General features: G+C 51.6%; 6 protein-coding genes across 9 annotated transcripts; 4 read left to right on the forward strand and 2 right to left on the reverse strand.

Annotated features, from left to right (window-relative positions):
• The first annotated feature begins 3,113 nt into the window (after positions 1–3,113).
• LOC117844848 (subtilisin-like protease SBT1.4) lies at positions 3,114–5,843 on the forward strand. Its single transcript, XM_034725694.2, has one exon. The coding sequence runs from the start codon at positions 3,252–3,254 to the stop codon at positions 5,586–5,588; it is 2,337 nt and encodes a 778-aa protein (XP_034581585.1). The 5' UTR covers positions 3,114–3,251; the 3' UTR covers positions 5,589–5,843.
• A 1,669-nt stretch (positions 5,844–7,512) lies between these two features.
• Positions 7,513–10,244, forward strand: LOC117841454 (subtilisin-like protease SBT1.4). The gene has a single exon (XM_034721843.2). The coding sequence runs from the start codon at positions 7,666–7,668 to the stop codon at positions 9,994–9,996; it is 2,331 nt and encodes a 776-aa protein (XP_034577734.1). The 5' UTR covers positions 7,513–7,665; the 3' UTR covers positions 9,997–10,244.
• Positions 10,245–15,350: 5,106 nt separating this feature from the next.
• LOC117856742 (putative protein phosphatase 2C 23) lies at positions 15,351–16,552 on the forward strand. The gene has a single exon (XM_034739123.2). The coding sequence runs from the start codon at positions 15,351–15,353 to the stop codon at positions 16,350–16,352; it is 1,002 nt and encodes a 333-aa protein (XP_034595014.2). The 3' UTR covers positions 16,353–16,552.
• Positions 16,553–17,818: 1,266 nt separating this feature from the next.
• Positions 17,819–20,454, forward strand: LOC117862118 (subtilisin-like protease SBT1.4). The gene has a single exon (XM_034745634.2). The coding sequence runs from the start codon at positions 17,945–17,947 to the stop codon at positions 20,291–20,293; it is 2,349 nt and encodes a 782-aa protein (XP_034601525.1). The 5' UTR covers positions 17,819–17,944; the 3' UTR covers positions 20,294–20,454.
• Positions 20,455–22,007: 1,553 nt separating this feature from the next.
• Positions 22,008–27,641, reverse strand: LOC117840292 (subtilisin-like protease SBT1.4). 4 transcript variants are annotated; one of them, XM_034720802.2, is made up of 6 exons: positions 27,235–27,641; positions 26,754–26,834; positions 26,395–26,512; positions 26,043–26,261; positions 25,759–25,888; positions 22,008–25,641 (listed from the first exon to the last, which is right to left on the reverse strand). In XM_034720802.2, exon 6 carries the CDS (start codon positions 24,529–24,531, stop codon positions 22,189–22,191), a length of 2,343 nt encoding a protein of 780 aa, XP_034576693.1. In that variant the 5' UTR covers positions 24,532–25,641; positions 25,759–25,888; positions 26,043–26,261; positions 26,395–26,512; positions 26,754–26,834; positions 27,235–27,641; the 3' UTR covers positions 22,008–22,188. The 4 variants fall into 4 exon arrangements, with proteins under 4 accessions (XP_034576693.1, XP_034576687.1, XP_034576700.1 ...); XM_034720796.2 differs by having other exon boundaries at positions 26,043–26,304; XM_034720809.2 differs by having other exon boundaries at positions 26,387–26,512.
• On the reverse strand, positions 25,606–27,364 carry LOC140221698 (monodehydroascorbate reductase 2, peroxisomal-like). Its single transcript, XM_072291444.1, has 5 exons — positions 27,235–27,364; positions 26,754–26,834; positions 26,074–26,261; positions 25,759–25,839; positions 25,606–25,641 (listed from the first exon to the last, which is right to left on the reverse strand). Exons 1-5 carry the CDS (start codon positions 27,362–27,364, stop codon positions 25,606–25,608), a joined length of 516 nt encoding a protein of 171 aa, XP_072147545.1.
• Positions 27,642–27,768: the final 127 nt, after the last annotated feature.

The following is a 27,768-nucleotide window of genomic DNA, read 5'->3' on the forward strand; positions in this document are numbered from 1 at the left end:
TAATTAGTTTATATTTAATCTTCCTAATTAGCATCCGAACATCTGATGTAACACCGCTAAAATACAAACGTCCCCGTATTCGCGCCTCCTCTCGAGTCCACCACCATCGCAACGCATCCATCTCACACTCTCAGCGATGGCCGGACGACTAGCCGGGGTGTGGGTAGTGTTCGGCCTCCTCCTCACCGCCGCCGCGGAGGCCGAGACGGAGGCCCAGTCCTCCTACATTGTGCACGTCGCGGTAGAGCACGCACCGCGGCCGTCCTCGCGCCCACGCTTGCTCGCCAGCGCGCACACGTCCTCCCTGCACGACAGCCTCCCCACGCACCTCCTGCACCCGGAGCCCCGCGGGTGCACTACTCCTACGCGCGCGGTGCACACGGTGCTGTGTCCGGGGTCTGGCCTCGCGCGGCGACCGAGACGGACCACGACGACAGCCGAGAGGACACGACGGTCGAGGCGGCCGGCGTGGGCGCGGAGGAAGCCGGGCTCCTAGGTGAGGTCGCGCCAGGGCCAGGCCTCGCATACGGAGCGGGCACGGCGCAGCAGCCGGGCCGGCACGCGCGGATGAGGATCTCGCGCAGCGCGTCGTCCGGGAGCGCCGCCGCCATCGTTGCGCACATAGCCGGATCGATGTTGATCGCTCGCCGTCGCACATGAGCGCACGACGCCAATGCAAGGTCTCCAGAGGAAGGACGTGGGAGACGCCGCCGGCGTGCGGAGGAGACGGCGTCCTGGGCTCCTGGCGACCCCGGGGGCGGACGGTGTTTCATATACCGACCCCTGGGTGCCTACCAGCCGTCTGATCGAGCCTGTGCGGCCACAGTTACCGAATGGCAAGCGAGTCTCTTCCTCTTCCTCGTCAAACTTGGGAGTCCAGGAACGCCAATCGCGCCGCTCGGTTTGCTCGCCGGAGCTCCGCCGCGGCGCTGCCCGCCGGCACCGCTCCTTTATCTGGGGCTCCTCGCTGCTGCACAGGCCATGCCTACCGCACGTGCGCGATCGAGAGCCGGGACAGAGGCAACGCGTGCAAGGTAGCTAGCAGCCTAGCACATGGCCGGCCGCTCGCAGGTGCTGACCGCTGGTCGGAGTGCCACGAGGAGCAGTTCCGGCGGAGCAGACTTTGGTGGGGGTGCGTTCTTTCTTCCGCTGCGCTCCCTGTGCACCGCGCCAGATCCGGCTTACAGGAGAGCGGGGGAAGGTGTTTGTCGAAATGCCGTGGGCAGCGAGAGCCTTAGGTAACGTTGCCGGCCGGCGCCTTAGCTTGCCATGAACGAAGTGCAAAGGAAACCAAATTTGGCTTGCTCACTGCAGTGCCGCCACATCGATTCCGCGTTCGAGCTTAATTTCGGGGTATGGATTGCAGATTACGTGCCAGTTGGAGTTTCGATGAGGAATTGCTTCTTTGAGGTGTTCTTCCTTGTCAGACTCGGAATCGGGAGCCAGGGAGACCATGAGCTCGGAAAAAGCAGACGGTTGGCCTTTCTTTGCAGCTCGTACGCCTTGGCCAGGAAAGACCTGCTGGAGCTGGTTCAGGTGAACTCCATAAAGTTATAGATTCATTTCTTTGCCCTGTTGGTGACCCAAGACTGTTGCATTACTGTGCCGATATGATGGAAGCAGAGGTTTAGTAATGTGATCTTAAACAAAGTCGATGCTGACAAGATGTGACTAACAAAGGCCGTGGAATAAACGGACAAGACGATCTTTTTCACACGAATTGTTAGGGAGTCACTTTGTAGCAGCTAGACAGTATATGCTTATCTACAGCAATAAAATGTCCAGTGCTCTTGTTTTTGCTCCTCTGAGTAGCTTGATTGGTCCATGTGAGCAGCCTGGATGGAGACTAGGCTAGTCATCGCTGCGAAGTCCCTGCATGTTCATAAGAAAATGCATTTCCATACTTTGCAAAATCGCAAGGTCCAAGGAACATTTGATGTGGTGAGAAACATAGAGTTGAACCTGACGGACTGAAGTCTAGCTTTATTCTAGCTTTTCTTTCTGATGTTTTCCTGGACGCCTTAGCTGCCTACAATTCAGTCATCTGCGGCCATTTCGGTGATTCTGTTGCTCTGTCTACCTCCTGCGTTTATGATAATCTCATTGAAGTCCATTCCTATCTGAATGTGCCTTATCTGTCTACAATTCTTTGCAGATCAAATATTTAATTGGTACAGACGAGTAGACGACAGAGACAAATGTGCGTTTTTTGATCGACTCAAGAGACAAGACATACCTCGCATGTGAGGCTCTCAGCTCGTACATGAAAGGCTGCAAGCCTGCAAGTCTGCATAGAGTGCAGCTGCGCACCTCGCATGTGAGGCTCTCAGCTCGTACATGAAAGGCTGCAAGCCTGCAAGTCTGCATAGAGTGCAGCTGCGCACCTCGCGTGTGAGGCTCTCAGCTCGTACATGAAAGGCTGCAAGCCTGCAAATCTGCATAGAGTGCAGCTGCGCAGTGTCATGCCACTGCTACAGTATCACTAGTGACGACTGCTCTGCTTATGGAGTATGGACTGTCGTCCTCTGATCTGTTGAATGTAAGCATGTGACACTATGGCAGTATGGCACACACCACACGTTGCCGGCAAGGTACACAAGCGCATGAGGTGATTTTCGCAGAAAATAGAGGATAAACGGGCACGAGGCCTGATCCATCTGCAACTTGCAATGATGTATAACAGTTAAATATTCAGAACGCTTCCCAAGGATTATTCAGAACGGGAACTTTGTTTTCAGATTCTCACCGTGCCATCACGTCTGCCGCGCCGTGGTGATCTGATCCGATGCCGCAATGCGCTCGGTGCCGGCCACCAAGGGTCTGATTGGTTTCCTTCCGGTCGCAGCCTGGCTCGCACAGGTCATGCAGGTCCCCGTTGGCCAGGCTCCCGAGGTGCTAGGCTGATTGGTTTGCGTTTCAATGCAGGCCAACAAGAGAAATTGATTGGTTGCATGCACGGCCAGCCGCTTTCTCTCCCTCTGACATGCTGCCCATGTGCTCGTCCATGCACCGCACGAGCGGTTTCGGCCGCACCCCAGGAGCCAGGCTCCACGACGCTTTTTGCACGCAGCAAGCCAGGTCCAGCACCTAGTTCAGGTAACCAATCAGCTCGGGTCGTATGCGGGGAGCTCGGTATCCGAGGTGGTGCAGGAAACCAATCAGACCACAAACTACCCTAAACGGCTCGCCTTCTTTTTAGCGCCAACGTCTCACGAAGCCGGCACCGCACATCTCACACTGACATAGCAATAATGGCCAGGCTAGTCGGGGTGTTGTGCGTCCTGCTCGCCGCCGTCACTGCCGCGGCGGCCGCGGCCGAAACGGAGGCCCATTCCTCCTACATCGTTCACGTCGCGGAGGAGCATGCGCCGCGGCCGTCGTCGCGACCGCGGTTGCTCGCCCGCGCGTACACCACCTTCCTCCGCGACAGCCTCCCCGCAGGCATCTCGCGCCCGGCGCCGAGGCTGCTCTACTCGTACGCGCACGCCGCCACGGGATTCGCGGCGCGGCTGACGGAGCGCCAGGCCGCGCACCTCGCGTCCCAGCGCTCCGTCCTCGCGATCGTGCCCGACGCGACGCAGCAGCTGCAGACCACGCGGACGCCCTCCTTCCTTGGCCTCTCGCCCTCGTCGGGGCTCCTCCCGAGGTCCAACGGCGCCACGGACGTCGTGATCGGCGTCATCGACAGCGGCATCTACCCCAAGGACCGCGCGTCCTTCGTCGCCGACGCGTCCCTGCCGCTGCCGCCCCGCAAGTTCCAGGGCACCTGCGTCTCGACGCCGTCCTTCAACGCCTCCGCCTACTGCAACAACAAGCTCGTCGGCGCCAGGTTCTTCTACCAGGGGTACGAGGCAGCGCACGGCCGCCTTAATGAGACAAAGGAGTCCAAGTCGCCGCTCGACACCATCGGCCACGGCACGCACACCGCCTCCACCGCCGCCGGCTCTGCCGGCGCGGACGCCGCCTTCTTCAGCTACGCCAAAGGCAAAGCCATTGGCATGGCCCCGGGCGCGCGCATCGCCGCCTATAAACCGTGCTGGACAAAAGGATGCACTGACTCCGACACCCTCATGGCGTTTGAAGCGGCCATCGCCGACGGGGTCGACGTCATCTCCGTCTCACTCGGCGCCCCCAAGGCGCCCAAGTTTTACGAGGACAACACGGCCATCGGTGCGTTCAGAGCCGTCCGCAGAGGCATCGTCGTCTCTGCATCTTCAGGGAACTTCGGCCCCGGCGAGTTCACCGCCGTCAATATCGCGCCCTGGATCTTGACGGTTGGCGCGTCAACCATCGACCGCCATTTCCCAGCGAGCGTCGTTCTCGGCAATGGAGAGACCTTCACCGGCACTTCAATCTACGCCGGCGTGCCCCTCGGTGAAGCCATGTTACCGCTAGTATACGGCGGGGACGTGGGCTCAAACGTCTGCGAAGCCGGGAAGCTCAAAGCCAGCTTGGTCGCCGGGAAGATTGTGGTGTGCGACCCCGGCGTCAATGGCCGAGCAGCAAAGGGTGAGGCTGTCAAACTCGCCGGTGGCGCCGGAACAATCCTCGTCAGCAGCGAAGACTTTGGCGAACAGGCCATGACTACGGCTCACATCCTCCCTGCAACTGCCGTCGTGTTTGCCGACGCCGAGAAAATCAAGAATTACATAAGGTCGAATGCATCCCCCGTCGCGACGATCAAGTTCCAAGGCACCGTCGTGGGCCAGACGCCTTCTTCTCCAAGAATGGCGTCCTTTTCGAGCAGGGGACCGAACCGCCGGGCGCCGGAGATCCTGAAGCCGGACGTCACCGCCCCTGGCGTCGACATCCTGGCCGCGTGGACCGGCGAGAACTCGCCGTCGCAGCTCGACAGCGACCCGAGGCGAGTGAAGTACAACATCATCTCCGGCACGTCCATGTCGTGCCCGCACGTGAGCGGCATCGCGGCGCTGCTCCGGCAGGCGCACCCGGACTGGAGCCCCGCCGCCATTAAGTCGGCCCTGATGACCACCGCGTACAACTTGGACAACGCCGGCGACATCATCAAGGACATGTCGACCGGCAAGGCGTCCACGCCGTTCGTGCGCGGGGCCGGCCACGTGGACCCCAACCGCGCCGTCGACCCAGGCCTTGTCTACGACGCCGGCGCCGACGACTACTTCTCCTTCCTGTGCGCGCTCGGCTACACCACCGAGCAGATCGCTGTGTTCAAGACGAAGGACGACCCGGCTGTGGACTGCTCGACGCGCACGGCCTCCGCCGGCGACCACAACTACCCTGCCTTCTCGGCGGTATTCAACTCCACTAACGGCGAGGTTACCCAGCGCCGTGTCGTGCGCAATGTGGGCAGCAACGTCGAGGCGAAGTACACGCCCAGCGTCAGTGTGCCGGCAGGCGTGCGCGTCATGGTGAAGCCACGGAAGCTACGGTTCAGCGCGGCGCAGAAGACGCAGCAGTACGAGATCACCTTCATGGCGCGAGGAGAGGGGAGCGTGGCCGACAAGTACACGTTCGGGTCCATCGTGTGGAGCGACGGAGAGCACAAGGTGACGAGCCCCATCGCCATCACCTGGCCCTGGCCGGCGCCCCGAGCGGCGGCGATGTGATGATCGTGTTCGATGAGCTAGCTGCCTGGTTGCGTGCCGTGCTTGTCTGTTTCAATAAGCTGCCTTGCTTCAGCACTCTTCCGTTGCAGGATCGTGTTCTGGAATTCGTTGCTGCTCGTCATTGCCGTTCAAGTGGATTTAGCGCGTCTTGCTTCATCATTTCCCGACGATTTTTTCCCTTTTCGCTCGATTCATGCTTTATAAGTCAGCAACGTAAATGGCTTGCTTGATCATTTCCTTTCAAGCTTGTGTTCATACTTATTTGTTTGCCTATGGTTTTGTGTTCAATAAATTTATTTCCAATACTGAAAAAAAATGTGAACAATTTTTTAAAAAAAATTAACATGTTTCTTGGGCCGAGCACCTTCCACGCTCTGGGCCGTCACAGGCCGTGAGCTATGCCTTTCCTCCCGTCGTCCGTCGGATGGGCAGCAGGCGGCAGTACAAAATGTGCACGTAAAGCGTTACTTGCATCACAGGTTATTTTAGAAAATGAGATGTTTTTTTTCAAAAACCAATGCAGACAGAGACACCCATATATGCATGCACAATCACTTCTATTAACGTTTGCTTGCACACTTTTTCCCCTATGAGCACCCGTGTGAGGTTGGGTCAACAGATTTTGAGATTTTTTTTTTCAGATAATGAGTTATATATAATTACAACCTATATGCACGTGCTTACAAATTGTACCATTTGCAAGTCACTTATACTAGCTTAAGGTTTATACCTCAAAAACTCACCTTGCCTATTTAGAGTTTTATACAAAATGTTGACGCAATTTCTGCACCTAAACTATCCAATTCACTACCTAATGAATTTTTTTGGGTACATCTTCCACGATCTGTGTTTCAGGTTTATATTTTCTTGGACAGTACATGAACTCATAGCATTTGTTACAAAAATATTTTGATATTTTTCCATGGTTTTTGTCATGTTTTTTCATATTTTGAGGGTTAAAGTGTCATATGCTTCTAACACATGAAAAGAATCGTGAAAATTTTTAAGCATTTTGTAGCGCAGGGTATTTGATCTAGTTTTGAATAGTTTGGTGACTGATAAATCGAGTCAACATTTTGTGAGTGAGTTCAAATGGAATTCTTTAAGGAACTTCTTCTCTCTGTTTTTTTTTTCTTAGCGTAGGGATTTGTCCCCTCTTTTGCCACCACCCTGAAATGTCGCATTTAGAAGAGTCCTGCAGGTTTCAGCTTTGAATTAGGTTGAAGGTCCTCCTCAGGACCACCATTAATAGTTTACCTTCTCCGCCACCGATTGGTAGTCCACTTCGATTTAAAGGGCCAACTACAATACACATTTTGTTCTGTCCTGTTCCTTGCGTGTTGTGACTATGAAGAAAATTAAGAGTGAAGACAAACAGGTCTAGAGATGTTTGGTTAGGTCATAGCGAATATCGATGCGAGTGGACTGGGGCGGGACGACCTGCTAACCAAAACGACATATACAAAACGAGTTAGTGCTAATTAAGTTTTAAAAAAATAAACCAAGTAGTTGAGCAGAATATGTTTTAGATCAACACGTTTACATCCTAACCAGCGAGGCTTCTTGACATTGTATTTTGATGAATAATACTGCCCTCCTGCTAGAACAGTTTAAGCACATCGTGCAGTCTAATTCCTTTTTTTTTTAACAAAGACACTATATCTTTTTAGCCGTCAGAAATTTTTTAAGTCAGAGCAACCGGGTGTGATTCCAATTGATTAAAATACAAATAAGATCATTGGACATGTTTAAGAAATCTTCAGACACCAAGGCATCGCGCGCAGGTCGTGCTTCCCTGGAAGCAACGATGGCCACTTGCGGTAATCCGAAACAGCTAGATGCCGGGTTTTCTCTTACAATATTCAGAACGGGTACGACAGGCAAAGTTTGTTCTCAGATTTGGATCCATCAGCTTCCGTTCTCTCACATGATGCCGTGTTGATCTGACCCTCAGGCTGGCTTTAGTTGCAGACACCAAACCGCAGCAGGCGCGGCCCTGATCAGCTCACCTACTTATTGGCGCCTCCGACCCCCCAAGTCCACCACAGCTCAAACACCTACACCTCTCGGAGCCCCGATGATGGCAAGACGAGCATGGGTGTTCTGCCTCCTGCTCACTGTTGCCGGGGCGGTGGCGACGGCGGACGCAGAGTCTGAAGCGGAGGCCCTGTCCACCTACATTGTTCACGTCGCGCCGGCGCACGCGCCACGGTCGTCACGCCCCCGCGTGCTTTCCAGCGCGTACCGCTCCTTCCTGCGCGGCCACCTCCCCGCAGGCCCTGCGCCGAGGCTGCTCTACTCGTACGCGCACGCCGCGACGGGCTTCGCGGCGCGGCTCACGGAGCGCCAGGCCGCGCACCTCGCCGCCCAGGATTCCGTGCTCGCGGTCGTGCCCGACGCGACGCACCAGCTGCACACCACGCTGACGCCGTCGTTCCTTGGCCTCTCGGCGTCGTCCGGGCTGCTCCCAGCGTCCGGCGGCGCCACGGACGTCGTGATAGGCATCATCGACACCGGCGTGTACCCCAAGGACCGCGCGTCGTTCGCCGCGGACCCGTCGCTGCCGCCGCCGCCCAGCACGTTCCGCGGCCGCTGCGTCTCGACGCCGGCGTTCAACGCATCCGCGTACTGCAACAACAAGCTCGTCGGCGCCAAGTTCTTCAACCTGGGGTACGAGGCTGCGCACGGAGGGGTGATTGAGGAGACTGAGTCCAGGTCGCCGCTCGACACCAACGGCCACGGCACGCACACCTCGTCCACGGCCGCGGGCTCTGCCGTGGCGGACGCCGCCTTCTTCGACTACGCAAAAGGCAAAGCCGTCGGCATGGCGCCGGGCGCGCGCATTGCCGCCTACAAGGCGTGCTGGACAAGGGGATGCACGTACTCTGACATACTCATGGCATTTGACGAGGCCATCAAGGACGGTGTCAACGTCATCTCCGTCTCGCTCGGCGCCGTCGGCAGGGCGCCACAGTTTTATAGCGACACCACGGCCGTGGGAGCGTTCAGCGCCGTCCGCAAGGGCATAGTGGTCTCCGCCTCTGCGGGCAACGCCGGCCCCGGCGAGTTCACCGCTGTCAACGTCGCGCCGTGGATCCTGACGGTCGGCGCGTCAACCATCAACCGCCAGTTCCCAGCGAACATCGTCCTCGGCAACGGTGAGACCTTCACCGGCACCTCCCTCTATGCCGGCATGCCCCTCGGCCCAAGCAAGATACCGTTAGTCTATGGAGGGGACGTGGGCTCAAGCGTCTGTGAATCTGGCAAGCTGAACACCAGCACGGTCGCCGGGAAGATCGTGGTGTGCGACCCCGGCGTGAACGGTCGAGCAGCTAAAGGAGAAGCCGTGAAACTTGCCAGAGGAGCCGGAGCAATCCTAGTAAGCAGCAAAGCGTTCGGCGAGCAGGCCTTGGCTACCGCTCACGTCCTTCCCGCGACGGCCGTCACGTTCGCCGCTGCCGAGAAGATCAAGAACTACATAAGAACGAACGCGTCCCCCGTTGCGACGATCGTGTTCCAAGGCACTGTCATCGGCCGGACGCCGTCTTCTCCAAGAATGGCTTCCTTTTCCAGCCGCGGCCCGAACTTCATCGCGCCGGAGATCTTCAAACCGGACGTCACCGCCCCTGGAGTGGACATCCTGGCTGCCTGGACCGGCGAGAACTCACCATCGGAGCTCGACAGCGACACCAGGCGAGTGAAGTTCAACATCATCTCCGGCACGTCCATGTCGTGCCCGCACGTGAGCGGCATCGCCGCTCTGCTCCGGCAGGCGCACCCGGAGTGGAGCCCCGCCGCCATCAAGTCCGCGCTGATGACCACCGCGTATAACGTGGACAACGCCGGCGACATCATCAAGGACATGTCGACCGGCGAGGCGTCCACGCCGTTCGTGCGCGGGGCCGGCCATGTGGACCCCAACTGCGCTGTAGACCCAGGCCTGGTGTACGACGCCGGCACCGACGACTACATCTCTTTCCTGTGCGCGCTCGGTTACACCGCCAAGCAGATCGCCGTTTTGACGAGAGACGGCTCGGTGACCGACTGCTCGAAGCGCTCGGGCTCTGTGGGCGACCACAACTACCCGGCGTTCTCGGTGGTGTTCAGCTCCGGCGATGGCAAGGTCACGCAGCGCCGCGTCGTGCGCAACGTCGGGAGCAACGCCATGGCCACGTACACGGCCAGCGTGACCAGCCCGGCTGGCGTGCGCGTCACGGTGGAGCCTCCGACGCTGCAGTTCAGCGCGACGCAGAAGACGCAGGAGTACGCAATCACATTCACGGCGCAGCAGGGAAGCGTGACCGAGAAGTACACGTTCGGGTCCATCGTGTGGAGTGACGGGAAGCACAAGGTGACGAGCCCCATTGCCATCACCTGGCCGGCGAGCCAACAAGTGGCGGCGATGTGATCCGATCGGAGCAACCAATCTAAACTTGTGCGCGCCTGTGTTGTTTGTTTTAGGTTGAATTAACAAATAAGTTGCCTAGTTTCATCCCTTCTCCATTCCACCAACAAGTTGTATAACTTATCATTTGGACTTTCACTTCTCAACTGCCTTTGTTGATAATCTGAAAAAAAAACAGTACACATCACGTTCAAGTTGACAGATAGTATAATGCAAGTAACCAAGTATACTTCTCTTCTTTGAGATGTCAACTACTGACAAATTTTTGACATATTGCACGTGTCAGCTGGGATGAGGTCCATCTCTGATCTCAACCTCCGGTAAGTAATATAACTCCTTCGCAACATATTTGATGAATCAGAGCTGATTTTGATCCGTGTTAGAGAACCGTGTGATTTAATTTCAAAGGGTGTGGGCGGTCAAATATTCTAATGGACAGGCCTCTTCGTGGTGCCCCTTCACCGTGTATATATACACTACTGGAAAACTCAGCATTCGTTCCGAAACTTAGTACCGGTTGATTTTTGATCCGGTACTAATGTGCCTGAGGGCCTTTAGTACCGGGTGGTACTAATGGGTGAACTTTAGTACCGGTTGGAGCCCCCAACAGGTACTAACTTCCCTCCTATAAATCAGGCGTCTTCTTCCTCCTACCCGAGCCCTTTCCTCTAGCTCAGGCTTCATCCATTCATGGCAAATAGGGGGGTGCTGCTTGATTTTTGACCATTTCGTGGGGATTTCACTCGTTCAAGTGTTTTAAAGGTTAGAAACTTCATCCTCCCTTGATATATGGTTAGTATACTAAGTTTTATGCTTTAGAGATAGAGCAATTTATGATTTTTAGAATAAGGTACAATGGAGAAAATTTTCATTTATATGCATGTGTTATTTAGAGCTCATATTTGTGATTTTTAGAATAAACTACAATTTTTGGATGTTATGTTTCATATTAGTCAAAGAAATTGATACGAGGTTAGAGGAATAATTTCATAGTTTAGTCCTTTACAAATATGAGCTAAATAAATTATGGCGAAAAATATATTTGTTCATATTTTAGTCATTTGCAAATATGAGCGAGATAAATTATGATACATAGAGATAATAAGATGAAATAGAGGTATTTAATTAGTCATTTTTAGAATAAGCTACAATGGAGAAATTTTTCATTTATATGTTATGTTTGAGCTAAATAAATTGTGAGGAAAAATATAGTTTGTTCATAGTTTAGTAATTTGCAAATATGAGCTAAATAAATTGTGGTATATAGAGATGACTACTACTGCTGGAGGTAGTGGCGATGGTGGGGGCGATCGTCGTTCCTCTCGCAGCAAGGGGAAACCATAGTTGGCCTTCATGATAAACCAAAGAAAATAAGTATGGGAGACATCAATGCTTCATTATTTGGAAAGATGTCATGAAGATGTTGTTGCGGCGGGTCAGGAACCTCCTTTTGGTGGTCATTATGCTCCACTGTCAACTTTGGGGGTTTCAGGTCTACTAAGTACTGCCGTCGTAGAAGGCACACATAAACCACAAGATGAGGCTGGGTCAGCGAAACCTTTGTCTTCGCCGCCCATGGATGCTTAAAGTCCTCATAGATAGTACTCAATAGATGGTTTGTCGTAGTGTATTATGTTGTTTGGATCTAAAATTTAAATTTGTGTATTTCTATCTAAACTTTCAGCAACATATGAGTTTGTCGTAGTGTATCATATTGTTTAGGTCTAAACTTTAAATTTGTGTATTTCTATCTAAACATTCAGCAACAATTGAGTTTGTCGTAGTATATCATGTTGTTTGGGTCTGAAATTTAAATTTATGTATTTTTATCTAAATTTTCAGCAACAATTGAGTTTAATGAAATTTGTATAATGTTTGTTATATTTCATATATAATTCAATAATGAATTGCTGTTTCCAACATATTTGTTGCAGTCAGGTAGTTTTACACACTCCTAACTTGTGATTAACTGCACTTATCAGTTCCCTATACTTTTAGTACATGGGAATCCATAAAATATTTCCCATTTGCGTACATTGGGTGTGTTTTTCTTCTAAAATATCCCAATCTCACCACCATAGCATACATCTATGGGCACACAGGAAACTGGAGATCTATGTGAGATTTCACTCTCTGTCGATCATTTAGAACCTCTTTATGAGGATCTATTTATACCCCGTACGCTAGCTATATTTTAATCATGAGCATTTTCATGTATTACCAAAAAGAATGCCTAGAAATTTATTAGAATGTATTAAGCATTTCAGGCTTAGGATCCCGTACTAAAGCTGAACCTTCCGGTTTAACGATTTGCAACAAATTGTGAATCAAGTGCCATATGCATTTACTATGAGGTGTCATAAAATCTTACTAATCCTATGTAGTGCCAGAAAAGAGTGGTGATATCATGTAAAATCACTCAACTCCCTATTGCAACCACTGTTGTAAATAAGAGGGGGAGAAGTATGACCATAAATTACATTAGGATTAAGCTGCTTGCAAGCAATTGAAGGCTAGACCTTCTAAGATAGTAAATGCAGATCAACCTTTCGTTGGCAACCAACCTACGGTTGGTATACACCTAAAAGATTCTGATTATTCTGTGAATGGAAGGCATTCACGACCTAGCTCAGTGGTGCACAATACTGAGGCTGGGATATCGGAAGCTCCTGATTCTTGTTTTGGGAAGTCATGATGAATCATAAGGGTGCATAAGATATAGACATCATGTCAAGTGGAGAATTATGCTATTTAAAGGCTACATGTGTCAACACTTACTTCTTAAATAGCTACATGTGTCGACACTTACTTCTCAGCATATTGTATATGCATTTCAAGTGATTCAATATACCATGGCCATGGCAGAGCACCTCCGTGCTCAAACTAGACCTTGTAGAGTGACGCAATGAAACAGAGATAGCCTCGCTCACCTAAAAAAAGTGTTTGGACTATTTCCAACGCTTCATGGTATATTCACTAGATACAAAGTTGTTTTCAGATTTGTAAACAATATGGTGGTGAGAAGCAAGGCTAGTAGCAACAAGGGTTTTACGCAAGCCCAAGCATTATTTCAATACTATCTATTCTCCTATACTATGAGTCATATATTTTTGATATTATACTTATGGGCAGTAAAAATCATCTATCTATGCAGTTGATAGATGTGGTGACAACATATACCTATGTAGTCACTGGATTATGGTATATTTGTGGAGTCCGGGAGGAATCCAAATACCTTATCCCCAAACACAAATTGCAACATATATTGTGTAATGCTTAGAAAGTCACTTCATGGCTTAAAAGCATCCTGGTTGAATGTGGTACAATCGACCTAGTGAATTCCTGCTTTCGAAGGGATACACGAAGAATTGTATGTTTAGTGTATGTGTCTGCTTCATGTTTTTAAACATACATTACTTATTGACGGAGTTCGAGATGGAGGATATGAATTGAACCAAATCTCGTGTTGAGATTTTCAATTCAAAATCTCTTCTATCAACAATCTTAAATACGAAGTTGTCTATATCCAAAATATATTGAAGAAATTTAATATAAAAGAATCATATCCATATCACTTATGGTTGTTTGATTCTCTCATACCATGAGATGTGCTAATTTATCTTGCAAGAGCATCTGGTCGGATATTATTTTTGCAATGATTTGCTAGCTAATAGCACATGAGATCATGTCATGTTCTTTAATGGAACTCATGATCTGGTTATGATTGGATATACTGATATTGGTTGTCTATATAAGATCCCCAAAGTGCCGGATCACTGACATGCTTCATGTACTTATAAGTTGGACCTGCCATTTCATGGATATCTATCAACAGATATTAGTGGTCACTTACACCAATCATTCTATAGCAACACTGCATGTGACTTTTGCAGAATGATAAACCACATACTAAGGCTATGTGGTGGTTGTGGTTCTACCAATCACTAACCATATTATCAATGAAGATAATATCACTTTGTGTTGTTCAGATGGATACAAGTTATGTGAGGCTCAATGTTACTATGCATTTAGCCCCAAGAAATAATTTATCCTTATAATTAGGAAATAAACATTTTGCAAACTAAGTATTTTGATAATCCTATAGATTATTTACATAGTCCGTACCTTACTCCACATTTTCAAATGTGTTTAAGAGATTGGTATGAGATAACTTAGTGATTTGCAGGTATTAGGGGGAGTACCCTCTTTTGATCCATAACTTGTTTCTACATCATGTAGTGCTCTTTTCTTCGTACGAGTTTTTCCCTTTTCTGAGTTTCTCATTCAAAGTTTTTAATGAGGCTACTTTGACACAAGGTCTTATGTCATATCATTTATTTTCTCCCGCCAGGATTTTTGAGGATGATACTTTATGAATAGTTGTTGTTCTTTTGAACTAGACTATGAGTTTAACTCACATGAGTTCAAATGGAGCAACAATATATCATGGCTTTTCTCCTTATTTTTTCCATTGGGTTTTTGAGGAGTTTACCTGATATATCTATATATTTCTCCGATTTTCTGACAAGATTATCTTGGAGAAATATCATCATAAACTATGTGTCTTATCATTATTCCCCCCACAGGGGTTTTTAGAGATGATGGCTACAGACATACCGTTGTTTTTTGACTATACTTTGAGCTTCTCTCATGGAGGTCTCTATGGAACAATAATGTACCATGGTTCTACTCCTTATTTTTCCCACTAGGTTTTGAGGAGTTCACCTGGTATATATTTACATACATATATTTCTCAGTTTTTTCCCACAAAAATTTTCATGGAGGAATTATCAACATAACTGAAGGATGATCAAATGAAGCTGGAATTGATCAAGGGGGAGTGCTAGAGAATATTTACCATGTGATCTAATTCCAAAGAGTGTGGGCGGTTACATGTCCTAATGGACATATCCCTTCATTATGCCCCTTCACCATGTATATACATGTACAGACTTCATAAGATCAATACAGCAATCTATTCACTCTTGCCATTTGTCTCTTGCTCCCGCTCCGGATGGTTTACAAGTGGAGCGACCAGCTGGGCCATTTCTTTCTCAGTTTCTTTTTGGAGCTGTTCAGATCAGAAACAATTGGGCCTGGATATAATTGCTCAGCCCGGTAAAGGAAGTCTTGGGTGATAATAAGGTGAGCTATTTAGGGCCTGGTTGGAAATTTCCATTGAAACATTCTGTTTTGAGACTTACTGAGATGGGCTTTCTTGATTCTCCAAGAACCATGGAAAAGCCCCCAAATCACTAACCCTAGCTAATAAATTGGAATACATGGCCTTCAATAACTAATATATCGTGAACAGATCAAACCATCGAGGTGAGGCGACCATGACAACAACGACAACAATGGAGAATCTAGAGCAGATCCACCAAACCCTCAGCGACATTGACGGCCGAATCCCCGACGCCATCCGCGTCGCATTAGGGCTCCACCGAGTGTCTCCCGCGCCGGCTCCCGGCGAGGACGACGACGTCGCCGACTTTGCCATCTCCCTGTTGCAGCCGCTGGCAACGGAGGACGGCGGTGACCGTGGCCCCGCCGATCCCGACGTCGCGGCGTCGGGCCTGAGGATCGAATGGGGGTCATGCTACGTGCCGTTGCACGACCACGACGCGCACTTCGGGGACGCCATAGCCGGCGCCTTCGGCGTGGCGGACGGCGTCGGTCAGTACATGGACGCCGGCGTGGACGCCGGTGCGTTCTCTCGCGGCCTCATGGCGAGCGCCTCCGCGGAGGTTGCCGGTTTGGAGCCCGGCACGCCCGTCTGCCCTCACGCGCTGCTGGAACGCGCCTATGAAAAGACGGCCGCGGCAGGCGCGCCCGGGGCGTCGACGGCGGTCATCCTGTCGCTCGCCGCCGGCAACGCTCTAGCGTGGGCGTACATCGGCGACAGCGCCTTCGCCGTGCTCCGTGGCAGCAAGATCGTGTTCCTGTCGACGCCGCAACGGCATCTCTCCCGCACCTCGCGATCGAAGCTTCACTTCTCCTCCACCCCTGCCCGGCGGAAAGAGCACCTCTTCTCCTTCAACGACCCACCGTTTCAGCTCAGCGCCGTGGGCGAACGCAGCGACAGCGTCGTCGATGCGGTGGTGGGGCAAGTCGCGGTGAGGGCCGGCGACGTCGTGGTGGCCGGGACGGACGGGCTGTTCGACAACGTGCTCGACGAGCAGCTGGAGCGCGCCGTGCAGATGGGCACAAAGCTTGGCTTCTCGCCTAAGAATATGGCGGACATCATCGCCGGCGTCGCTTACGAGAGGTCAAATCAATCAAGCTCAAGGCGATTACGCATGGGGAAGCCCGACGACATTACCGTTCTTGTCGCGTTCGTTGTTCCATTGGACTCGTGATTGCAGAGAGTTGAGCTTCGTTTGGCCAGAGTTACGCAATGGGAAAGGTAATCTCTCCTGACCATCTAAACGAAAGCTATCCAGTACGTATATTGCAGCTTACATGTTTGTATGTGGGACGTTGTGCCCACAAAATACACTCAGATTTTTCGGAAAAAAAAGTAGAAAGATGTCAATTTTACTCCTTTGCCCATCCAGAGGCTAGAGCCTTGAGAAATTTAAATGTATGTATGCAGCATGATTCACTTTCTCTCCAAAAGAGAGAAAAAAAAGGAAAAGCACTGCACTCAACCACCACGCAAAACATTCCTATTTGCATTCAGCAACTTTCGTATAATAGTGCACATGTATTGAAGTTAATAGGTCTATGCTGGGATAATCTGCTAGTAGATTACATAATAACACTACTAACTAAAAATAAGGATAATGCACAATTTCGACCACTTTTAAGAAAAGTAGGAAAATGCACTTTTCATGTGAGTATATATTATTTTAGACACCAAATATTTCTATGAATTATTTTAGCTCGGGTACGACTTTTTTCCCATCGTATATAAGAGCATCTCCAGCAGTCTCCCTTTTCCCAATCCAACTATCATATTGGGAGAATTGATAAGAAAATAGCGCTCGAGCAATCTCCCTTTACCTTTCCATTTTCCTAATAATTATTGGGACAACCCAATAATTCACCCCAACTCTCCCTAAATAAAGTAGGAGTTGTGACTCTCCCAATACGTTAGTTAGATTGGGACGAGATTATTGGCAGACTACAAAAGCAACTCTCCCAATAACGGTAAAAATAATATTGGGATATCCCTATTAATTAGTTATTAGGAAAAATTTATTGGGAGACTGCTGGAGATGCTCTAAGGCCACATCGCAATTAAAGTCTATGGTTTGTTTGTAAAATCATGACATGAAACTGTATATTGAAGATATGGTTTCGTTGATCACAAAAGAAAAAAAAATAGATGATGTGACTGTTTTGGGAACTGTCCTATGAAACCTCCCACGAAAGAATGACCTAACTAATTTTGCAATTAGCATAAATGCACTTTAGAATACACTGCGGAAGATACCTTACTATTGTAGCTCAAAGCTGCCCATCAATTGACGCAGTGGCATGCTAAAAAGATGCACATTTTGTTTTACCTTTCTGAAAGCAAAATAAGAAGAAGAAGAAAAGAAGGGAAGGCCTTAAACCACCGTGCCAGTTGCCAGCCTTTGCTTTACTGGCACCTGGAAAGTTGGAATACAGTAATCGGGACGAGTCCCGCGAGGAAAGTTTTAAAATATAGCTCCCATTCTCGCACAAGATTTGGAGATTTGCACCGGCACATGCACCACGCATTTTACCTAAATTAAATTACCCAGGAAAAGAAATGTGAGGAAAAAGGCACAACTTTGCAGGCACCAACCAACAACGCACTAATCCAGTAATCCGCACAACGGCACAAGAGTGTCGTGTACCGATCAGCACGCCTACTTAATCCGCCGCGCCTCCGTTTCCCGAATCCACAGCTAGCTAATTAATTTCACCGTAGTAGCTAGAACAAACCATCCAGCTCTCACGGTGCGGTGGCAGTGCACCGATGGTCAGGCTCGTCGTGGCAACATGCCTCCTACTCGCCGTCGCCGCTATCTTGGCGCTGGCGGCCGGGGAGCCTGAGGCCGAGGCCATGACCTCCTACATTGTGCACGTCGCGTCCTCGCACGCTCCACGGCCGTCCCGCCGGCGCGCGCTTGCCCAGGCCGCGTACTACTCCTCCTTCCTGCGTGACCACCTGCCCACGCACCTCCTGCACCCAACGCCGAGCGTGCACTACTCCTACACGCACGCCGCGACGGGCTTCGCGGCGCGCCTGACGGGGTGCCAGGCCGCGTACCTCGAGTCCCAGCCGTCCGTCCTCGCCGTCGTCCCCGACGCGATGCTGCAGCTGCACACCACGATGACGCCCTCTTTCCTCCGCCTGTCGGCGTTGTCGGGGCTACTCCCAGCATCCAACGGCGCCATGGACGTTGTTATAGGCGTCATCGACACCGGCATCTACCCCAAGGGCCGAGCGTCCTTCGCTGCTGACCCGTCGCTGTCGCCGCCGCCCGGATCGTTCCGTGGTGGCTGCGTCTCGACGCCGTCGTTCAACGGATCCACGTTCTGCAACAACAAGCTCGTCGGCGCCAAGTTTTTCTACCTGGGATACAAGGCTTTGAATGGCCGCCTGACTGATGAGACGGATCAGTCCATCTCGCCGCTAGACGTCAACGGCCATGGCACACACACCGCCTCCACTGCTGCTGGCTCTGCCGCCGCAGGCGCCGGGTTCTACAACTATGGCAAGGGCACGGCCGTAGGCGTGGCCCCCAACGCGCGTATTGCCGCCTACAAGGTGTGCTGGGAACACGGGTGCGCGGACTCTGACATCCTCGCTGCCTTCGATGAGGCCATTGCCGACAGAGTTAATGTCATCTCCTACTCAATTGGCCCTGTCGGCAAGGTGCCGAAGCTTCACAGAGACGGCGCGACCGTGGGTGCGTTCAGCGCCGTCCGGAAGGGCATCGTTGTCTCTGCCTCGGCAGGGAACGCCGGCCCCGGAGAGTCCACCGTCGGCAATATTGCACCGTGGATGTTGACAGTGGGAGCTTCAACCATCAACCGTCGGTTCCCTGGTACTGTCGTTCTCGGCAATGGCGACACCTTAAACGGCACTTCACTCTATGTTGGCAAGCCACTCGATGCGACCAAAATAGCGTTAGTCTATGGCGGGGATGTGGGCACGAACGTGTGTGAAGCTGGGAAGCTGGACAAAACTCTCGTTGCCGGGAAGATCGTGCTGTGCGACCATGATGACGAGAATGAGGTAGCGCAAGGCGAGGCTGTTAAACTCGCCGGTGGCGCCGGAGCAATCTTCGAGAGCACGGAAGACTCCGGCGAGCTGCCTCCGACAAGTCCTCACATCCTCCCCGCAACGACCATTTCATTTGCTGCTGCCAAGAAGATCAAGAAGTACATAAGCACGCATTCATCACCTACCGCGATGATCATGTTCCATGGCACCGTCGTTAGTCGGACGCCTTCTTCCCCCAGAATGGCAGACTTCTCGAGCCGCGGCCCGAACCTCCACGCGCCTGAGATCCTCAAGCCGGACATCACCGCCCCCGGCGTGGACATCCTCGCCGCCTGGACCGGCAAGAAGTCGCCCTCAAGTCTCGACAGCGACAAGAGGCGAGTGAAGTACAACATCATATCCGGAACATCCATGTCATGCCCCCATGTGAGTGGCATTGCGGCGCTACTCCGACAGGCGCGGCCGGACTGGAGTCCCGCCGCGATCAAATCTGCGATGATGACCACTGCGTACGTCTTGGACAACGCCGGCAATGTCATCAAGGACACGTCCACCGGCAGGGCGTCCACGCCGTTTGTGTACGGAGCCGGCCATGTGGACCCCAACCGCGCCGTCGACCCAGGCCTGGTGTACGACGCCGGCGTCAGGGACTACATCTCCTTCCTGTGCGCGCTCGGCTACACCTCCAAGGAGATCGGAATCTTCACAAGAGATGGCTCCAGGGCCGACTACTGTTCAACACGCACAGGCTCCTCCGGCGACCTCAACTACCCTGCCTTCTCTGCTGTGTTTCACTCCGACATGGATGAGGTCACGCAACGGCGCGTCGTGCGAAACGTCGGGAGGAACGCCAGCGCCACGTACACGGCCAGAATCATCAGCCCTGCCGGTGTGCGTGTCACGGTGGAGCCTCGGAAGCTGCAGTTCACTGCGACGCAGCAGACGCGAGAGTACGTGATGACCTTCGCGCCGCGAGGAGACGCGCGTGTGACCGACAAGTACACGTTCGGGTCCATCGTGTGGAGCGACGGCGAGCACAAGGTGACCAGCCCCATCGCCATCACCTGGCCGGTGAGCCAAGTGGCAGCGTCGTGAACTTGTGATCCGATCGCGCTTACTTGCATGCGCTTGTCTTCGTTGTAACGGGTGCTTACAAATAAGGTGCCTCGTGTAGGCACTTTCTTTTATTATTATTTGGACTTTCGGTTCTCAATTGCTTTTATTCATAAATAAACATGCCTCATCATTTTTTTAAAGGCAAGTCTTCAACAGGATCCCAACTTGCTCATGCCGTCCACTTTGAACGTTTGGGGTTTGATTGAGCTGCCGGCGCCAGGGTTGCAACCAAACAGCCCTTGAGTGCCTGCTGTCCGGTGCAGGTTCGCAACCAAACAGCCCTTGTGCCTCCCTGCATGCTTATATATGAATTTGTAATAGGTAATGCGGAACTCGTGAATCTGCAGGCATAAAAATATTCGATGTGCAAGGATCAAGCATTATAATCTTGCTCATAAATGACAACGCCATCTAGCCATAACGGCGCTTGCTGTCTTTCAAGTTGCAAGGACACTACTCTAACCAACTAAATGGAAATGGCAGTTGCAAGCATGGTCCACGATAGGGGAATTAAGCTGAATTATTACGTAGTTCAGTCGAGTGAATGGCGCATCGCACAACCACGCATACTATCCTCTTGATCAGATAAACAATGGCAGCAGCAGCGTCTAGTTTCAATGGTGGAAGGATGAACGTCAGGATCCGTTTAGGATGTGTTTGGTTGGTTGTATCATTTGATTCATGTATCAAATGATTCAAAATAATGTTTATCCTTTTGTTTAGTTGGGTGAATTGTATCAACTCATCCAGGATGAAACCATCCCACTTAATATATTATTCTACTAATTAGAGTGAACCATATGGTACATGCAAATTGGTTGAACCACCCCATCCAGGATCATCCATGCATGCATCATGTGGTCCATGCAACCAAACACACCCTTAGATCTCGATTTTGATGGCATTGTACAAACTGCCCAGAATAATAGCATCACTCGACATTGCTGCTACCTCCGTTCGATGTTACCGTTCTAGTCGCGTTCGTTGTCCCGTTTGGACTCGTGATTACCCGTTCGGTGCTGCCGTGCTGGACTACTAGGGTTCAGTACCAGAATTGAGCATGTTGTCAAAAGCACCTGGATTTTTTTTAATCTCGGATTTGTGTTTTAAGGATGGGTATTTTTTTTTGAAACGATATGATACTACGATAATAGGTAATATGATAATAGGTAATATGAGATCAGAATTATTTGTGTTTTTGAATTTGTGTATGTTTGCCTCGTACATGAGTTAGGACTAAAGCGTAAGGAGCTCAAACCTAACAGTTACTTACACATCTACTCCCTCCGTCCCAAAATACTATTCGTTTTAGCTTTTCTAGATACATACATCTTGCTATGTATCTAGATATAATATATATGTAGGTGCATATCAAAAATTATATATCTAAAAAAGTTAAAACGAATAGTAATTTGGGACGGAGGGGTACTAGGTAACGCGTGACTCAGGTGAAAAGAAGAGTACCGCACGATGCAATTAGAGAATGCGTGACTCATGAATATGCCGGTGCATAAAAGGTAAAAGACTGCAAATATGCAAGCGCAAGGATCAAGCATTGCAAAGCTGTTCATTCCTCTCCACTCGCCATCTGCCATGATGGCGCTTGTTGTCTTGCAAGTTCCATGGATACTACTCCTACCAAGTAATAAATGAAAATGGCAGCTGCAGCATGGGCCACGATAGAGGCAGAACGTTGAAAAAGACATTAATTATTCCGTAGTTCAGTCGAGTGGATCACACATCGCACAATCAGGCATCCTATCCTCAGCGCCTCACCTTGATAAACAACCAGGGCGCTGCTGGATGCGTGGACCGTGGAGATCTCGACTTTGATGCATGACCCTGTACAAGCTGCCCAGAGTGGTAGCATCACTCTACATGGCGGCTGATCCACCGTTCGACGGCCAGGTCACAGCAATGGGGCTCGTGACGTTGTGCACGCCGTCGCTCCACGAGATCGACCCGAACGAGTACTTCGCGTCCACGATCACCGGATTGCCGGACACAGCGATCGTGATCTCGTAGGCCAGGCTCCTGTTCTTGTCGTCGAACACGAGCTTGCTCGGGCTCACCGTGACATCCACGCCGGAGGGGCTGACGATCTTGGATTCGTATACCGCGCTGGAGTTGCTGCCGACGTTGCGCACCACCCTGTGGTAGGTGACTGAATCCTTGTAGGAGGAGAAGACAGCCGCGAAGGCAGGGTAGTTGAGGTCGCCGGAGCGCGCGAATTTCCTCGAGCAGTCGGCGACAGAGCTGTCCTTTGTGAAGATGGAGATCAGGGACGGAGGGTAGCCGAGCGTGCAGAGGAAGGCGACGTAGTCGTCGGTGCCGGCGTCGTACACCAGGCCGGGGTCGAGGGCGCTGTTGGGGTCGACGTGGCCGGCGCCGCGGACGAACGGCGTCGACTCAACGCCGGTGGCGAGGTCCTTGATGGTTTCCCCGGAGTTGTCCAAGTTGTACGCCGTGGTCATGAGCGCCGACTTGATCGCCGCCGGGCTCCAGTCCGGATGCGCCTGGCGGAGCAGCGCGGCGAGGCCGCTCACGTGCGGGCACGACATGGACGTCCCGGAGATGATGTTGAACTCGACGCGCCTCGAGTCGATGTCGAGGTCGGTGGGGGAGGCGGCGCCGGTCCAGGCCGCGAGTATGTTGACGCCGGGGGCGATGACGTCGGGCTTGAGGATCTCCCGCGCGCGGTAGTTGGGTCCTCTGCTCGAGAACGACGCGACCCGCGGCGCCGACGGCGATTTGCCGATGACAGTACCGCGGAACACGATGGTCGCCGTCGGCGACGGATCGGTCTGGACGTAGTACTTGATCTTGTCGCCGAACTTCTGCCCGACCATCGTCGCCGGCACGAGGTGGGAGTCGGCAACGAGTTCCTCGCCACTAGCCTCTGTGTTGGCGAGGATCATGCCGGCTCCACCGGCGAGCTTCACCGCCGCGCCTTTCTCGACACGAGCGGTTTTACCACGCTCACAGAGCACGATCTTGCCGGCCACCTTCTTCGGGTCGAGCTCGCCCAGTAGGCACAGGCGGGAACCACAGTCCCCGGCGAACACCAACGGCAGCTGGGTGGAGTTGAGAGGATCACCGGCGTATAGAGAAACACCGCCAAACACGCGGCCGTCGCCGAGAACCACATCGGCGGGAAACTCGCGGTCGATGGTGGATGCGCCGACGGTCAGTATCCACGGCGCAATGTTGGTGGCGGTGTACTCACCGGGGCCGGAGTTTCCGGCGGAGCAGGAGACGACGATGCCCTTGCTCACCGCATGGAAAGCGCCGATGGCGATGGAATCTTGGAAGAAGCTGGGGGCGTACCCGCCGGCGCCGACGGAGAGGGAGATGACATCGACGCCGTCGGCGACGGCCTCGTCCATGGCGGCGAGGATGTCGGAGTCGTAGCAGCCGGACTTCCAGCAGATCTTGTACGCCGCGATGCGCGCGCCGGCGTCCATGCCCACGGCCTGTCCTTTGGCGTAGTCGAAGAATCCCGCGCCGGCCACCGGCGACCCCGCCGCCGTGGAGGCGGTGTGCGTCCCGTGGCCCTCGGTGTCCAACGGCGACTTGGACTCCTTGGTCTCATCGATTGGGTGGCCGAGAGCAGCCTCATACCCCTGGTAAAAGACCTTGGCGCCGATGAGCTTGCTGTTGCAGTAGGCGGAGGCGTTGAAAGATCCCGTGGAGACGCATCCACCGGAGAACGACGAGGGCGCCGGGCCGAGCCCAGCAGGTGCCGCAAACGAGCCCCGGCCGATGGGGTAGAGCCCCGTGTCGAGGACGCCCACGACGGCCGACGACGCGCCCCGCGTCGCGGCCGGCAGGAGCCCGGCGGCCTCGGTCAGGTGGAGGAACGACGGGGTGTGGGTGGTGTGCAGCTGCCGCGCCTGGTCCGGGTAGACGGCCAGGACGCCCTCCCCGGCCGCGGCGTGCGCCGCCTGCTCGGGCGTGAGGCGCGCCGCGATGCCCGTGGCCGCGTGCTGGTAGGAATAGAGCACGCGTGGCCGGGGCGCGCGCAGGCGGCGCGGGAGGAGGCGGCCGAGGACCGCTGCGCCGCCGCCGTTGGCGCGCGCCACGGTCAGCGCCGGGTGGTCGGGGGCGAGGTGGATGATGTACGTGGACTGCGAGCGCGCCTCGCCCACCGCGGCCGCCGCCGCGACGGCGGCGAGAGCGAGGAGCACGGCGAGACGCGGGCCCCTGATCCTCGCCATGGCGCCGGGAGCAGATTGGTCAAGGCTGCTGTTGAGTGCGGAGGCGGGGGTTGGTTGGGGATAATATAACAAGGGTGGGCCCGATGCAATGTGTGGACCCTGGATTCGCCACGCTGTCGTTTGGTTGCTGGATCTGCTGGGACTAAAAAGAGCTTGCCGTCTGGTTTCCCCAGGCTCTGGAATTCTTCACCGAGTTGTGATTGGCTGCTCGCCCTGACCTTTTGTTAGTGAAACACCGAGATGGCTTATGACTTCACCGAGTATGTACGTGGCCAGTGGCGGGTACGTAATAAAAGGAATTACGCTCTTCGCAAGCAAGATAAGTTGTACAATGCTGAAATGGATACCTCAAGGGTTTGCGTGATGCATCCGCGACAGGGACAGTGATCTGCTTTACACTAGTAATGGTACTCCAGTCCTAATGTGGAACTGTGGGAGAAATCGCGGACGCTGAGCTCAGGTAGTAGAACCGTGAGAGTCTCTGACATGGCAGTGACATCAGTGAGGTGATAAACTTGGACTCTTGTTTTTTGATTTTTTTTTTAAAATTTGTTCTTTTATAATTAACATGTCCTTAGAGATCCCATAAGGCAAAATTTTCATCTCCGAGTCCAGATCCCATAAGGCTGATTTGTTACCAATTTGCAAATTTTTTCCCTTTTTGGTGAGTTTCGTCCAAGTCGTCTGCCTAAACGGACTCTTTGGCTCTCCGTAGCCACTAGCCAGCGACCGTCGCCTCCAACCCCTTCCACGATCATCCCCTTGTAGCAGCGGTGAGAAAGGTGGGGCTATAGAGTTGGAACCGGGATCCTGACTTGAAGTTGGTGATCGGAATCTCCTATGGGCAAAATTTGGAGATTTCCTAGGTTCGGAGGATCAACTATCAATCGAGTCAAACGTTGAAATTCTCTGGTTTGTTATCCAGCTTCATGTTGAGATCGGAGACAAGCCATGTGCATGCCCGCAAAAAGTACTGCTGAAAATTCAGATAATCAGATTGGAAGTACACCTTCAGACTTTCAGATATAGCAGAGCAGTGTTGATGGTAGTTGGTACTGATTCATTTGATTAGCACTAAGCTGCTTGAAACTTCAGATTTCTAGTGAAAAGCTGCAAAGTGCAAGGAGATGGTTAATGTACATCCTACTGGCAATCTGAATATACCTGATCTTCAAATTGAAATCATCTACTGTAAAAGTTTCATGGAACGGTCAAACTGAAACTCACCTTCCCAGATGAGATCTCCAGAGATGAAACTGCAGTTCCTTTGATTAAAGTAACTCCTTTTGAAGTATAGATTTTTTGAAACTGCAGTTCTCATAAAATTCAGCAATTTTTGGTGTAAACAGACGACCCACTGAAAATGAAAAATCAACACATATATTTTGGCATTTAAACACAGGTGAGAAAAATGAGATTGTGTGTATATGATGCTAATCACTGATGTGTATATAAGAGTCATAGTATTCAGACTTCAGATGTTCATCAAATAATAGCATAAATCTACTTACTGCAGTGTTTTCCAGGGAAGACTATGGTAACCTTTATCTTGTTGGCAACCAAAGCAGCCGCACATTCCATTCCTATGTATCCACCACCAATGACAATAGCATTGCCTCCAGGAAATGATCTCATTACACTGACTAATTTATCTGCACCCACAATATTGCGCAGATAACAGACGTTCTCAGCATTTGAGCCACTACCTCCAAATTCTTCAAGCTTCAAGCCTACATTTTAAACAGGCAAAATAACATGTTCTAAATCGATTTCCTGGCAAACACATAGGATACATGTTAAGTCCAAAAATAGCATAGGCTGAGCATACATAACCACAAACAGAATCTCAACATACAGGAGCACCTGTTGCAACAATAAGAGTTGTATAGCTGATAACTTCCCCTATGGAAGTAAGCAATGTCTTCTGGGTTCTGGCGCACATCAGCAGAAATTACCTTCGTTCCGAGAATAAGCTCAATACCTAGCCAAGTGGTAATAAATATCATCCAGAGTGCTGAACAAGCACTAGATAAGAAAATAACTTGATTACAGGCCCAAAGTACAGACGAGGGAAAACAAGAATGCTGATCCATCTATGTCGGAATAAAAAGGATGGTAACACTAACTCTTATCACTTTCCAGATGTTATAGTCCAATTGAAATCTAACTAAACATAGAGGTTGCCAACTTGTAAACACGAAAAAACATCGGCAGGAGCATACCGTGTTCTTTGTACCAATCTGCTGTAAGTAACTGATCGCTGGCACCAACACAAATATGAAATGCTGGGAGGCGAGCACCACCTGCAAATGTGATAAAATCCATTTCTAGAGTAAAAATAGATTTCAAGATCTCCGGCACCCAAATCATTTAAGCATACTTTATATGTGACCAGCGATAGCATGCAAACATCTGCTCGTCTGTTTGATAATGATGAAATTGCACGGAAAAACAAATTCAATATGAAAGTCATGCGGTTTCGAAACAGTGCGTGCCCTTTCTACACTCAATAATATAATTTGAAAGAACTAAAGCTTAGCAGTCTACTGCAGGTTGCCGCAATCTTGCAAGCAGCCACCAACTGAATCATTTCACAGATGCATGAGACAAAAGGTCTAGCAGACTGCATCCAATTTCAACTAATTTCAGCTGCACCAAATTGACATAGCCAAATCGAACGCAAAAGAAGTAGTCTTTAGATACCTCCGCTCATGGAGGAGCTGCATGGGATTGTCCCAAACGGCGGCGCGGCGGGGTCGGAGACACTGAACGTGGTCTGACCGCCGAGCACGGGGCCACGAGCAACAAAGAGCGCGGTTGAGCAGCGTGGCATTCCGGAGACTGAGCGCATCCACATGATTGCTGAACCCGCTCACCCTTGGGCTCCATCAATCCTCCGCAACAAGGCACCAGCCGCCGCCGGAGGTTGGGAAGGTGAGGAGCTACGACCATGAATGGATGCATACGCCGGCGGAGGAAAGAGAGGAGCACGAGTACGGCCACGAGGATGACATGAATGACTTGGATATCTGCTTCCACCATTGCATTGCTCTCCAAATCCGTCGATTCCATGTCGCGGGCGGCCGGCGGCTGACTGGAGGAAGGGGGTCGCGGGGAAAGAGCGAGGATAGGGATAGCAGAGGCAAATAAGAGACTAATATGCAAATAATTGTATTTCTAGGGGTCTTTATGTAAATATTGAACCAGTATAGGGTTGTTTATATAAAGATCGAGGGT

Source organism: Setaria viridis, chromosome 1, assembly GCF_005286985.2.
Source record: "Setaria viridis chromosome 1, Setaria_viridis_v4.0, whole genome shotgun sequence".
In the NCBI taxonomy this organism is placed as follows: Eukaryota; Viridiplantae; Streptophyta; class Magnoliopsida; order Poales; family Poaceae; genus Setaria; species Setaria viridis.

Coding starts and splice junctions, on each gene's coding strand:
- LOC117844848 (XM_034725694.2), top strand. CDS start 3,252: ATGGCCAGGCTAGTCGGGGTGTTGTGCGTCCTGCTCGCCGCCGTCACT.
- LOC117841454 (XM_034721843.2), top strand. CDS start 7,666: ATGATGGCAAGACGAGCATGGGTGTTCTGCCTCCTGCTCACTGTTGCC.
- LOC117856742 (XM_034739123.2), top strand. CDS start 15,351: ATGGAGAATCTAGAGCAGATCCACCAAACCCTCAGCGACATTGACGGC.
- LOC117862118 (XM_034745634.2), top strand. CDS start 17,945: ATGGTCAGGCTCGTCGTGGCAACATGCCTCCTACTCGCCGTCGCCGCT.
- LOC117840292 (XM_034720802.2), bottom strand. CDS start 24,531: ATGGCGAGGATCAGGGGCCCGCGTCTCGCCGTGCTCCTCGCTCTCGCC.
- LOC140221698 (XM_072291444.1), bottom strand. CDS start 27,364: ATGCCACGCTGCTCAACCGCGCTCTTTGTTGCTCGTGGCCCCGTGCTC. Junction 26,835..27,234: donor CAGCTCCTCCATGAGCGGAG/GTATCTAAAGAC, acceptor TCACATTTGCAG/GTGGTGCTCGCCTCCCAGCA. Junction 26,262..26,753: donor AGATTGGTACAAAGAACACG/GTATGCTCCTGC, acceptor TTTAAAATGTAG/GCTTGAAGCTTGAAGAATTT.